Genomic DNA, 14,504 nt, shown 5'->3' with positions numbered 1-14,504 from the left:
CGCGCGCTCACCATGCCGGCGGCGAGCAGGCACACGCAGCAGGTGGCCTCGAGCGTGGCGGCGCCGGCGAGGTCGGGCGCGCCGGCCCAGGCGGCGTCGAGGCGCGCCGCGAAGTGCAGCGCCGCGTCGCGCGCCTCCTCGCAGCCCGAGCCGGCGTAGCGCAGCCCGAGGGCGAAGCACGCGCCCGCTATTATGTTGCAGTACGCTTGGCTGCGGGCACGTTGGAGACGTACGCGTACAGTGACGGGACAAACTTCATACCGGGGGAGAGTGTATGGTACTCTCGTACCAAAGCGTAATCAAATCCAAGATAAAAAAAAAGTTTCGCATCAGGGAAGTACCATGAATGAATCTTACAACAAGACAGTAAGCTTATTATGAGTCTAATAGTGAAACGGTAAGACTGCTACATGCCTGCCACAGGCCGACAATTAGGTAAATGCTATCGTATAAGTCTTCATAAAACTGTCACATCTATTTCTTCTATAGGTATTAAAAAAAAACTCACTTCATAGCCTCATAGTCGATATTCTCGTCCGTTGGTTTGACGAAGCAATATGGGTTTATCGTCGACGGCACCTGACTCTCCACCCACTCCTCAGTGGGTTCAATGCTGTCCCATAACACTAGTCCTGAAAAATAATAATGTATAAATATATTTCCAAGTCAAAATATTTGTTTTTGCATTAGCGAAAGCATTTTTCCAATATGGCAGCGAGAGCGGTTAAGTTAGGTGGCAAAGTAGAAATCCTAAAAAAAAAACCTCAAATTCTTAAAAAAATAATATAAAATAAATCTTCATTCTGACAAAACTTTCCATGTAAAATTACCAGACGACCGAATTGTATCAAAAACTATTATATCAGCATCGACCCGTTACCACGACAACAAAAATCACATATTTATTTAATGTCATCTCACCTCTAGATATAACCCTCAGCATGAGCAGGTCCGGCCTCACGAAATCCAGCATGTAGGCAGTGCTGGGGGGCTCCAGCCACTCGGCCAGCGCCTGGTTGTTGGACTGCATGTAGATGAGGCCCAGGGCCAGCGTGGCGCCCGGCGAGGTCACGTCCAGGTTCACCGTGCTGCCCTCGCGGATCGCGAACGAGCCCTGCTTGTACTTGTCTGTTTGGTTGCCTGAAACGTTGTAAACGATGAATTCTATTTACACGAGCGGGGGGCCGGTTCACGCTACCGGCTCGCCTGTCTGAATCTTAAAAATTCCGAATGAGTCAGTTATAATTTATGTGAGTAAAAGGGAAATTTTATGCGCGTATTCACTGTTACTATAAATAAACTATATTATATAATTAATAGCTGTTGAACATGACTTGTAACATACAATTCAAAACATTGATAAATCCCTACTAATATTATAAATATGAAGTTAACTATGTATCTTTCTCTTCTTCACGCCTAAGCCGCTAGACCAATTTGGATGAAATTTAGTACAGAGGCAGTTAAGAGACGGTAGTTTTTATTAAGGAAATTGCAAGGGAACGGGAGCTATAAGCCGATTTATAATATTAGTGGGGATCCACCAAGTCCAGCTCGCGTGTATCTCCCCTTGGACTAGGCCAACAAAGAGCGGGGAGTGGGAGAGGCGGGGGGCGAGGCGGGGGAGAGGCGGGGCTGACCGGCGGGCGCGCGGTCGCCGCCGAGCATGTAGGTGCGCAGGCGCGGCGCCAGGTGCGCCAGGTGCGCCAGCGGCGGGCGCGCGCCGGCGCGCAGGCACACGCAGCCCAGCGCCAGCCCGGCCGCCAGCGCGTAGCCCTCGCGCTCCACGCAGTTCTCCATCTCGGGCCCGGGCGGCTTGCCTGCACGCGACACCTCATTCTGATTACCCATTCGGCTTTTTAAAGTCAACAATTCATTATAGGTCAAAATTCCTTAAAAAACAAAGGTTTTTCTTTTTTTTTTTTTTAACGGACATAACATGATATAAATATTAGAGAAATCTTCATTCTTTCTTTGTCTTCTTGTTAGGAAAGTTATATCGTCTACTTTTAAATTCTTTTTTAACACGCAGATAAAGTCGCGAGTAGTAGTTATTATACTAGCATAATTAAACATTTTCTTTTTGACTAAAACATGAAACTTTGATTGTTATAGAAATTTCCAATACCTCCCAAATTGGAGAGTCATATGACTGAGGGTTGCCAGGGTGAGTTTACTTAACATGGTCTCGCCAAATTATTGGCAGTGTCGCCCACTTACCAATCTCGCGCAGCAGCACCTGCGCGTAGTGGTCGTGGGCGGTGCGCTGGTACAGCAGGCCCACGCCCAGCACGGCAGCCACTAGGATGCCGTGCTGGATGTCCAGCTCCACGCTGCTCGCCGGCAGCAGCGCCTCCACGTGGATGCTGAGCATCTTGGTCGCTTGCACGTCCATTGTGCCTGTGGACACAGACCAGACATCAATATGTAGACATTTTTGGGCACAAACCAATCATGAAAACATTTTTACATTATTGATGGTAAGTTAAAAATCAAAATGTTCTTAATAAACTCGCAGAATTGATGAGTGAAGTTAGTACATTAATAAACACAATAATCTTAATAGAGCCAATAACGACTCTATGTCATCCACTGATCATGATGCAGTCAACTATTGATTTGTTATTTCACAGAATTGGTGAAAAAAATCTGTTGATAATATGATGATGATGACTATAACGACCGTTATAATATTAACGAAATATTGAATGTAAAAAACATGGTCTAACAAGCTACGCCAACGGAACCCTAATGTAACGCTGAGTCGACGGTCCAACGGACGGACATCTATTACTGTATCTAACGAATTCCTTTGGCACGACGTAATTTTCAGTTTTCATGTTAAATTAGTTTAGTATTATATTCATTACTTTTTAGCACTTGCATCGTGCAAGACATATTGTAATCATTATTATTTGTATAAGTAAAATTCAAGTTTTTTTTGGGGCCTCCGGCTGTGTGAAACATAATTAACAGGATCCGGGCGTGCAAATAAACAAATAATTATAGCTATTGCACACCAATTCACACCGACCTCTATAAGTAGCGGCCAGACCCAGCAGCAGGCCGATGCTGATCATCTCGTGGCACTTAACAAGATACTCGTACATATTCATGTAGGGCATATCCTTCAAGTGGCCGTTCAGCCCCAGAGCGAGCAGGAATCCCGCGTGCTCTGTTGACATGTCCTGTGTGCCCTGAAATGTTCCCGATATATAATTAATCATCATCATCAGCCCTTATATGTTCCCACTGCTGGGACACAGGCCTCCTATGAGGGTTCAGGCCATAATCCACCACGCTGGCCAAGTGCGGGTTGGCAGATGTCACATGCCGTCGAACTTTCGATTCTCGGACATGCCGGTTTCCTCACGATGTTTTCCTTCACCGTTTTAAGCAGTGGTAATGTTATCTACATGTGCAGATAAATTAAAAAATCAATTCATTTCCTGCACGCTCGCCCAGTCTCGAACCCCGACTTATCAATTTTGAAGTCCGAGGTTCTCACCATTGAGCCACCACTGCTTTATATAATTAATAATATGATGTAATAATATAATGAATAAATCGCGTTTAAAATCCGTTAAAAAGTCTTTAATTTCTGAACATATAATAAATATGTAATGGTTATGTAAATGCTTGTGTCAGTAGTAAGGTTCAAACTGTGTTATGACGATTCAAAAGTACTTTTATAAGAAGTTTAATTAACTAAAGAAATGTTTGAATTTATAGCGGGATAAAAAATTGTGGATAGTCTATTTTGAAGAAAATAGTTTAAATACATTTGAGATATATTTATAAATAAAGCTATATTATAAGAGTTAATGGTATATTAGTATTACATTTAAAAGCTTGTAGGCTGTTACGAATTACTTGAAACATGGTATTAATTAGTTGGATTAACAAATAAGATCGTATGGTTGTTTCCAGGTTGACTGCTATCCAATAAGCTTAAAGCTAAAATAGTACCATCCACAGCACTCACCCGGGGTTTATTATAAATGATCCAGCTGGAGTCGATGTTGGAGCCGGTCATGGGCACCAGGGCCAGGCCGGCGGCGACCCCGTTGTGGAAAGTGGGCCACAGCAGGCAATGTGGGGACGTGTCGTTGGCGCTGAGGTTGATGGTGTTGCAGCGCGGCGGCGGCCCGCGCCCGCTCACGCACAGCTTGGGCAGCGTCAGCGGCTCCGTGGGGGAGCACGGCAGGCTGCGCAGGGTCAGCATCCCCCTGGACATCATTGCAAGCATTACAATCAATTATCGATACCTTAATTCACTTGTGTGGTCAAATTTCTTAGATACAACATACTATTGCAAAACTGTTAATTAGTTTGGTTCTAAGTATTCTTTTGAAAATAGAAATTATTAACGATTCGTTTCGTGGAGAAGTGTGAAGAGAAACCGAAGTCTATACAAATTTGATAATAATTCCCCAATAAAAGCAAAGTCTATATAAAAAGTAATATAGTTAGAAATTAGTCGCACTTTGAAACCTTTTTCAAGTTATAGTTCTTTTTTAAAATTTAAGTTTTACAAGACAACCATACCACTCAAAGATGTATTGATTGACTATTACTAATTTATTTGGATACAATACTACCTGCCGACCGGCAACGCCATAGTCCTCGTCCCCATCGCATACAGATACTTCTCCTGCTCTTCTATAAAGTCGTGATCCGATATCTCGGGTCGTTGCAACAAATGTATCGTCACCGGAATCGACGATTGCAGGAGGCTGTACACTTCCTCCATTCTGGAATAACAAGATTATATGACTAGTTTTATAATATGAATTTGATAAAGTCTACAATTAAAAATGAGTTTGTGTTAATATGTATACTAAGTATCAGACAAATAGCCACATAATAATTTGATAACATTGTAACTAATTTCCAATTTCATATATTTCTGGCATCATATTTCAATTGGGCAAATGTGTTAATTATGAAGTTGGTACATAGACCATAATTAAGTGTTGCATCTTTATAATTATGCGAAACAAAAGATTGCAAATTCCATTGTTTGTGTGTATGATTTATGTAACAGTCACTTTTTTGACATATATTAACCAAAAATAACCCCTAACTGCATAGAGATAAGTGTCAAATTCTCACCTATGGTCCCTCGGATACAACAATTTCAAGAGCTTCGTATTCATGTGCTCCATCCCGGTGGCCTCTTCCTCGTTGTTCTGTAGTTCCTCCATGGGATTGTTCTGTTGTGAGTATGCTGTTTCTTTCTCTAGAACTTCAAGCGCTAGAGCTGGAGAGAAATAGAGGTTCATAAATAAAGACATTTGTTTACGTTGTAGGCTGTTCCAATCGTTTTGAACAGATAAATCTTATAGGAATAAAATGAACTTGGTTAAAAATCATTCTAATTCTTAATAATTTTAATGTTATCAAGTTATTATTATAAGTACTACTCTCTTAGATCATGTTTTATACTGATTTTCGTACATCTGGCGCAGTGTTGAAAAAGTAAGTTTAATTTATATTTCAAAGCCCAATTATATGGAAATTGAGAAACTGATGTAAATTTTAGACATTATCTAGAGATGACATAAAACCCAAAAACATAAAAATAGGTAATACAGTATATCTTACTCACTTTCCATATACTCATCCGTAGACTTAATTGTCTCAGCGATTTCCGCCTGTAGAGCCAGATCCTCCCTCATCGCAAGCCGGTAAGCCTCCAAGGGCCAGTCCACGGGAGGGTCGGCTTTGCATCTGCTGAAGATGGAGATCAGCATCAGGCCCACCGCTGGAGGCAGGTTGTCTACATCGCGTGGGCTTATTCCTGGAGAATGTGGTCAAGTGTGATACTTAAATTTATATTGTTTGACTGATGAATCATAATTGAGTCCAAAGGAGTGGGTTACATATCAACAGACAATCATACAAATATACAGTTGAAGCTAATAAAAGCGTTGTTAAAGGGGAAAAGAGCGTGATAATAAATACTACTCTAATTATTTTTTTTTACATCGCATTTTTAACATACCCCCGTCCTATACCCACATACTATGTCCCCGAGCCACCAAATTATTTTAACTTGTCCAATGTTTAAGAAAGTGGCATGGTGACGGAAATCTGGTCGTACAAAGATAAAAAAATATTTTTAGTTAATATCTCCCTCCCCCTTCCGCGCGCATACGCACCCCTCTCGCACGCCAGCATGACGGCGCGGCAGTGCGGCGCGGCGGGGGCGGCGGGGGGCGGCGCGCGCGGCGTGCTGCTGGCGGGCGCGCCGCCCTCGCCCGCGCACACCGCGCGCACCCCCGCGCCGCGCCCGCTGCCGCCCGCGCACACCACCTGCGCGTGCGCATACAGTTAGTCCATACGGCGGAGAAAAATTCCCACGCAAATAATGTAATGTATAAATAGTATTGTGTTTTTAGGGATGTTCTAGATATATTTTTGATTCTAGATTTATTAGGCATTGGTTAGTAAGTTAATATATTAAAACAAAGTCGTTCTGATGTCTATTGATCCCTATGTATGATTAACACAATATAATAAAAAAAAACACAAATAATTTACCAAGCTTTCTAATATGAATCTAATAAATAATCTTGAAAATAATTACAATGGAATTCGTGAAAAAACAAAAAATCGCGTTATATTTTATTGCAAATAAAAAATTGAATACGTACTAATAAAATATGTCACCAAACAATGAAATATACATACCTCGATAATATCCCGGGATAGATCATTGACTTGCGGCATATACGGGTAGTATCCATCGTCGACATCCTTCATCAACGAGTTCAAATACGCAAATATATTGGGCGGGTCCACACTGAAGTAATTGGGTTGGACCAATTTCTTTAGCACCTCCTCACACAGGTGGGAGTCACACTCCCCGGCATAATTGAAATCCGTTGGGAAATCCAGCCAATAATGATCGACGTATTTGTCCAGACTCAAATCCCTCGCGATGCGATACAAGAACGTGGACAGGTGTTTCAAGTCGCTGCCCAGGAGCGTGTTCAACTTGAAATCTTCGTATAGCAAATGGAATGTGTAAAACACGTGCACCGTGTACGGAAATAATAGAGAGTTGGTGTTAAATTGCACCGGTTTTACTTCTTCTATTTTGCGGTGCTTCTCCTCTGTCTGTAGCGCTGGCAGGTTCAGCATGTTCGATAGCGATTGGCCGATCGTTTTGTGGAGTTCCGAGTTTAATAAGTACTCCCAATCGTCCTGGGTGCCGTCGCTGGAGGTCCTTTGCTTTTTGGTGACGACCTCCACTTCTTCATCGGTTTGCTTCTGCGATTTGTCCACGTCGTATCCGATGAGCGAGAGCATCATGTTCGAGAACATTTCCCATTCCTGTTCCGGGGTGAGGTCCTGCGTGCCGGGTGCGTTCCGTATTCCGTACCATTTGATGATAACCTAGAATCGTGGGTAAAACATACGTTAAAACATGAATTATTTTGATTAGGACGGCTTCTTAAGATTAAGGATGTTAAGACTTTTTAACGGATTTTAACGCGATTTATTCACTATATTATTAACACGATGTTTCGAACACTTTACAGAGAGCGTGGTCACAGGGACATTGACCACGTCGGCGGGCATCTCCAGCGTCTCCTCGTTTCTTCGCGTTTAAAATCCGTTAAAAAGTCTTTAATTTCTAAATGTATAATACACGCGTAAAATCAAACACAAAAAGATACTATTAAGGATGTAGATACTAAAATGGAATGTCTAGCAAGCAGCTAAATGTTATGTACAACATTTTTGAAACTAAGGAAAATAAATTACAATTTATAATAACTTATGTTTATCTCGTTTAATCTGATGCTTTTATTTTATTACTAGCCATTCGCTTCACCAGTGTTCGTATTTATGGCCTATGTCACTCAACAAAGTTGCATATTTCTAATGGCGAAAGAATAACTGAAATCGGTCCAGTTGTTCATACAAAAAAATATATGTTACATATAAAAATCTCGTCACCAAACTCCTCCGAAACGGCTGGACCGATTCTTATGAAATCGAGAATCGGCCAACATCTATTTTTCATACCCCTGAATGACAAGAGAACCGTGTTAGTTAGGTCAGCTAGTATATATATCACTACATAGTATAAAACAAAGTCGCTTTCTCTGTCCCTATGCCCCTATGTATGCTTAAATCTTTTAAATTACGCAACGGTTTTTGATGGGGTCTTTTTTAATAGATATAGAGTGATACAGGTGGAAGGTGTATATGTGTAATGACATCTATTAAACTACACCAAATTAACGCGTGCGATGCCGTGGACAGAAGCTAGTAATAGTATATAACACTAGCTGCGCTCCGCGGTTTCACCCGCGTAACTCCGTATCCCGTAGGCATATCGGGATAAAATGTTGCCTTTATATTATTCCAGTTGTCTACGTACCAAATTTCATTGCAACTGGTTCAGTAGTTTTTGCGTGAAAGAGCAACAAACACACACACTTCCTTACTAACTTTCGCATTTATAATATCAGTAGGAAGTAGGATAGTAGGATAATTAGTAGGAAGGATTAGTGTTAGTGTGTTAGTGTGTTAGTGTGTTAGTGTGTTAGTGTGTCAGTGTGCCTGCGTGTAGCGGAGGCGGGCCCGGTCACCTGCACGGTGACGTCGGGCGGCAGCGCGGCGGCGAGCGCGGCGGAGCAGCGCGCCAGCAGCGGCGCGCGCGCGGGCGGCGGCAGCGCCACGCGGTACAGCTGCCCCGCCTCGAAGCGCACGCTCAGCCGGCTGCCGGCCGCGTCGCGCAGCCCGCGGACACCTGCAACCAGCAACACATGTATAGCTCATAGCCTTCCTCAATAAATGGCCCATCTAACACTGAAAGATTTTGTCAAACCGGACCGGTAGTTCTTGAGATTGATGCGTTCAAACAAACAAACTCATCAGCTTTTTATGAAGCTGATATATATTATATTATTATTAGTATAGATAGCAAACCTTTTGTGGGGCAAATAAAAAATAAATTATTTGACACCGGCCGGGTCTTTTATTTATATTGTACCCAGCAGATATCACATACGCAATTAAACATTGGCATTTATATGCCGGTGACTTACAATTGCTCATTCCCATCGGTAGGAACAATTTTGACACAGCTATGTAATAGCGGGCAACTGAACTGGTGCTTCACTTGATGAAATGGTCACTACCACCCATGAACATTTGCAGAGATAAAGCTAATGCAAATGAGTTGCCCATACCTTTTCCCCATGCAAGTTTTCCTTCACCATTTTAATAATAACTATGGGCGATGTAAATAATGATGATAAATCGAGTTTAAAATCCAATAAGAGTCTTTAATTTCTGAATATATAATACATAATACTTCCAATAAACAACAAACTCAGAACATGTATTCATTCAAATAAGATTTCTTTCAGAAGCGCTATTGAATGCATAAAATTCAGCACAAAAAATATACCCAAAGACTCCTTCTGCTCGATCCTCGAAGCTGATGAGTGTGGTACAGGCGACAACAAGTGCAGAGCCGAGTCGTCGAACGTAGTATTGTCACACCGCGTCGGCAGAAGGCTGCTGCGGCGAGGGAATGGCGACTGGAAAGTGGACCGCTTGGTGTACGGAGAGTCTATGAGCCTGGCGAGAACGCCGCCCACGTGGACCTGGAATTTTCGGGTTGTTGTGTGAAAAATGCTAATTATTTGTCACTGAACTTTATACTAAAGAGCATAAGGTCCTTTTAACTTGATGTGGATGTGAATGGCAAGATTAAAGGAAACAACTGGAGCTGTATCCGATCTGGTGCTAAGCTAGGTTAGGTTAGGTCTGGCACGTACATAACTTTTTACTCGTGTACCTAGCGAGCGACGAGCAGGTACCAGCTGGTCAATTATAGAGAGAGGAAATTCCACACCACACTTATCTAATATATAAAATTCTCGTGTCACAGTTTTCGTTGCCATACTCCTCCGAAACGGCTTTACCGATTTTGATGAAATTTTTTGCGCTTATCCGGTATCTATGAGAATCGGCCAACAACTATTACAGAAATATATATACAGAACGGTGTTTGCCGGGTGAAGCTAGTAAATTTATATAAAACAATGCTCACCTTGCCAACAAAATTGTTTCCAGACTGTAGAATAATATTCCCAGTTTCATCAATCAGTGCCATCATTTTTAAATGCTCCAATACCACTGCATCTCTGGCCATTACGGATGAAACCCAACCAACAATAATGTTCGTTTTAGACGACTGCCCGTGACTGTGAGATTTCTTCAACCGCATTATCTGTAACTTGCTCACCCCCTCCACTTTCACCATGTAGCATAAATAGTTGTGACCTACCAAGTCAGTGTGCAGAAACGCCTTTATGTCTTTGGGATTCTCTATGGGATCGCGTCGTATAACTTGACTATCTGTGTATATATGGTCGATACACACATCCGGGTATAAGGGTAGCGATGGTGGATTTTGTATCATTGTATTAGCCAACATTGAAGCGGAGCTAGCTTGGCCTATAGACGCATGTGGCGACAACCCCTGCTGGTGAAACATATTAGCCATAGGACTGTTCTGTCTCGATCTGGACGGAGTTAAAGGTCCTTTCTTCGAATGGAACGGACTCCCGGTCCAACTGTTCATAGACTTCCCCATACTTTGCATTGGACTGTTCACAAAATCACACGACTGGCTGAATACAGTTGAATTCATGTTAGAGCACACGGCGAGGCATTCATCTCGCGATGCTTTACGTAGTTTCCATAACGAGTGCGTTCCTAACTTCCAATCATATAGCAGTATGATGCTGGGGTTCGAACTGACGAATATTATTTGTAAATCGCCATCATTGTAGTATTGCAGACCTTGTGAAGGCGACTTCATTAGTATCGGTGTAACTTCGTCCAACGGATGACTGAGAGAAAAGCATGTGGGTAGCGGGCAGTCTGAATCGAATCCAGATATCGATTCTGCCCGCAACTTTGCGCTCATCTGATGCTTAAATGTCCTAGACCGCGAAAACGAGTTGTTGTGAGATTCATTCAGTTTCAAAAACGATAGCGGCAATGTGGCATTGTGTAAAATGGGTGTTGTTTCTTTTTCGAGGAGCACTCCGTATTTCATTGGCCACACTTGTTTGACTTGAAAAGGGATGCTGGTTATATATTCCCTGCCATCCATAGCATATACCCTCATACATTTATTGTCTATGAGCAGTATTGATGGCATAGTTTTGCTCTTTATGTGTTCCGTATTGTCTTCGATTTTTATGTTTTTCTTGGAATCTCCGATCTGTGAATTCAGTGCGTCTATGAGCATGGTGTTATTTATGTCTATGTGGAAATCTGCGAATGCGGCGTGTTTGATGGGATTGTCGAGGGTGAAACAAGCTATGGTTTCGCGTTGTTCGGAGGCTGATGTTTTTGAACCAGGTGTTGAGATCAATCCTGTTGTATAAGATTAAATTGATGTAATAAAGATGCACTGATGATATAAACATAACATTTCTATCAACTGATACAATCATATCTTGGTAATTCTTTTATTTTTAAAAATTTAATTAAAATAAAATAATTTAAAACTGGACTTCATTAAACTGAAACTGAAAGAATTTAAAAAAATATTTCTCTCTTAGAAAGCTGCAAGTTCACTGAGTGACATAGGCTATATATGTACCACGGGCAAAGCCAGGGCAAACGGCTAGTAATCTATAAAATGAGCTAACATACTAAAAAGAACTTTCATGATAATCATTAGAAACCATAAACCTTACCTTTCGACCATACAGCAGTACATCCCTTAACATATAACTCTTCCTCATAATAACAATCGGTTTTTGGGTTGAGCCGTTTCTTGTTAGGTTGTGTGTTTTGAGCGCTATTTAAGTTAAATTTCTTGGACATGTTACTGGAGCTATTGGCACTGCCTGCTCTAGATGGTCCAGCTTCATCTTTCTTCAGGCCGCTCATGAGTTCCGACTTTATAGATATGTTGAAGTCATTTTTGAGACGACTCGGTGGTCGAAATGACTCATATTCATATTTTGAGTCTTTCGCGGATTCTGTTTCTATATCTTCGAGGTCTGCAATCGGGACATATATAAGGTATGATGGATTGGAAGTAATGTATGTTTTTACTGTTTATTGGCTAATCTGCTGATCTATCATTGTTGTCAAAGGGCTAATATAAATATTGTCCAAATTGCCTAAATCGACACACAGGGACTAAGTATATTTTCGCGCCATATGGACTTGTTATTAAATAAAGAGATCGAAAGTTTAAGATTTGTAATTGTAATTACATCAGAACCAATTATAAATAAAAAAAAGAAAAAAAAAAACATATATATATAGTACTAATTATGGTATTTATTTCTTATTGGTTTCATTATATATAGTAAATATAAAATAGCTTTTTTATATTTATTATATATTTGGGCACCTGAGGATTTGCTAGCAAGAGTTTAATATGTGGAAGTCGACCACGCTTCGGCACGAATTGGGCCAGCTCGCACCGGGGAAGAACCACACCCCCACAGAAGACCGGCGTAAAATAGCATTCTGCTGTGTTTCGTTCGGTGAGTGGGGGAGCCGGAGGCCCATATCCTTTTCCTACCCCTTCCCAGTCCTTTCCTTTATTCGTTTATCCTAATCCTTTCTTAATCCCTTTCCAATTTAAAGTCGGCAATCCATTTGTAGAGCCGTAAGGTCTGCAATCGACCTTACGCCTCTACAAATGTCCATGGGCGGTGGTAGCGTTTATCATCAGGCGTCCCACCAGCTCCATTGCCGACTGTGACATAAAAAAAAAAAAAAGTGAGTGAGTCCCATGTAAAAAACAAAAGAATGGTTTTCTTAGGAAGCTGGTATGTATGACATTGTATTTTGAAATAGAGAGGTTCTCAATTAGACCATTTTTTTTTGTTTTATACAGGGTTTAAATAAAGTTATAAATACAAAATATCAGTTCCTTATGACATATCATGGGATAATATCCCATCATTTTATCAAGTTTGATTTATAATGTGTAAATTTTTTATGATAGCCATGTATGTTATTATCTTCTTGTGTAATTTGTGAATACTAGTAATATCAAACAAAACATTTGATTAGGGTACTTAAAACAAGACAAACCGAAACCAATATGATAACAGAAAAAAAAAAATTTTTAATAATTATTGTGTAAATTATATTTACTTGTAAACATTTCACAGTTTTTTACTATCTGTGTTTTGTTTTTTAATTTATTTATTTATTAATTAATATAGGTCCATCAACAGTTCTTACATAATTATATTTCTACTTATACAATAAATTTAATTTTTGTAATTTATACATATAACAATCAGATATGAACTCAGCAAATAGAAAACTAAAAGAAAAAAGTATACATTTTTTACTTAGTATTTGAGTTAGTTAAGTTCATTTTACATAATTAATATTGTGTATAACTGTCGCATTGGGCATATTCTGTAATAGCAGCGGCAAATAAGGATGTTTATAATAAATAAATAAGGCTTATACCAATTCTATGTTGTATCCACGCTTTTAAAAGAAAAACAAGGAGATACAAGATAGTCAGAAGTATTAATACAGTACGTGAAGTATCATCATGCAATATTAAGCAATATTTCATCCAAATTCGCATAAGAATAAAGCAGAAACCACAAATTCTTTAGTACACTCAAATATTAATGACTTGAGCTTTCATCACTGAGACCAATTTAAACAAAGTGATTACACATTAATAATGAGTGTATTCAAACATTATATCAAAAGGTATAACTCTCCGATATTGCATTTACCTTGAGCCTTGTAGTACACTTCTCTTATCGTCCACCATTCTTGTTCATCATCTTTGGATTCGACCAAACTATCATCTTTTATCGCCACATTGGTTAACTTATACAGTAAGGTGGTTTCTGACATTGATACATTGTGCCCCTTGTTGTATATCTTCCCAGGATGCTTTGCAAGGACAGTCCGACCGTGCGGCACAAACTCCTATGAATTATAAAGTATTACTCGAATTGGTTTAGAAAAATCAATAATCCAAACAAAGATCTTAAATGTAGTGTTTTATGCGGATTTTAAGGATAATTCTTCGTCTTATTAGATATGTAAGCTTTTTTCAAGGAATTCATCAGTCGATTAATGCGTATATAATAAATTATTATAAAAATTGTAGAATAAAAAAATATAGTATTTACCAGTGGTTCAGACGCCGCAATCATTTTATCTTCATCCAGATTTGTAGGAAGGAATGTTACACAGTTTGTGAATCATACAGGTAATATTGTTTAGCTTGGTAAACAATATTTGTAAGAAATTTCTGAAATTTTGTTATCTAGCAAAATGCAAGCAAAATTTGCAAACACCGACTGCAACTGCAAGTGCAAACTGCAAACGACATTTAGTGTCAGCCTGACAAACGGTAAATGTCATTTATGACAGCAGTATTTTTCTACGGTTTTATGGGAAGAAGATATAATTTTTTGTCGCCTCGCTACCTCTATACTTATGTACTTGTAGTG

At 40.2% G+C, this 14,504-nt stretch overlaps 1 protein-coding gene across 1 annotated transcript in view; it reads right to left on the bottom strand.

The window, feature by feature from the left end:
* The window catches only part of LOC119833023 (anaphase-promoting complex subunit 1), a 19,999-nt gene extending 5,634 nt beyond the window's left edge, over window positions 1-14,365 (bottom strand). The window contains exons 1-18 of the mRNA XM_038356893.1: window positions 14,181-14,365; window positions 13,776-13,974; window positions 11,745-12,053; window positions 10,082-11,418; window positions 9,434-9,632; window positions 8,610-8,770; window positions 6,697-7,404; window positions 6,165-6,318; window positions 5,612-5,803; window positions 5,116-5,263; window positions 4,602-4,754; window positions 3,986-4,229; window positions 3,035-3,197; window positions 2,221-2,400; window positions 1,641-1,820; window positions 922-1,140; window positions 509-632; window positions 12-210 (exon numbers count right to left, since the gene is read on the bottom strand). Coding sequence (XP_038212821.1) covers window positions 12-210; window positions 509-632; window positions 922-1,140; window positions 1,641-1,820; window positions 2,221-2,400; window positions 3,035-3,197; window positions 3,986-4,229; window positions 4,602-4,754; window positions 5,116-5,263; window positions 5,612-5,803; window positions 6,165-6,318; window positions 6,697-7,404; window positions 8,610-8,770; window positions 9,434-9,632; window positions 10,082-11,418; window positions 11,745-12,053; window positions 13,776-13,974; window positions 14,181-14,204 — 4,893 coding nt within the window. The 5' untranslated portion in view covers window positions 14,205-14,365. The remainder of the gene's footprint in view (window positions 1-11; window positions 211-508; window positions 633-921; window positions 1,141-1,640; window positions 1,821-2,220; window positions 2,401-3,034; window positions 3,198-3,985; window positions 4,230-4,601; window positions 4,755-5,115; window positions 5,264-5,611; window positions 5,804-6,164; window positions 6,319-6,696; window positions 7,405-8,609; window positions 8,771-9,433; window positions 9,633-10,081; window positions 11,419-11,744; window positions 12,054-13,775; window positions 13,975-14,180) is intronic.
* Between the last annotated feature and the right edge of the window lie 139 nt (window positions 14,366-14,504).

Source organism: Zerene cesonia, chromosome 16, assembly GCF_012273895.1.
Source record: "Zerene cesonia ecotype Mississippi chromosome 16, Zerene_cesonia_1.1, whole genome shotgun sequence".
Taxonomy (NCBI): Eukaryota; Metazoa; Arthropoda; class Insecta; order Lepidoptera; family Pieridae; genus Zerene; species Zerene cesonia.
The sequence above is the reverse complement of the archived record's forward strand: the minus strand, read 5'-3'. Positions and strand labels throughout refer to the sequence as shown.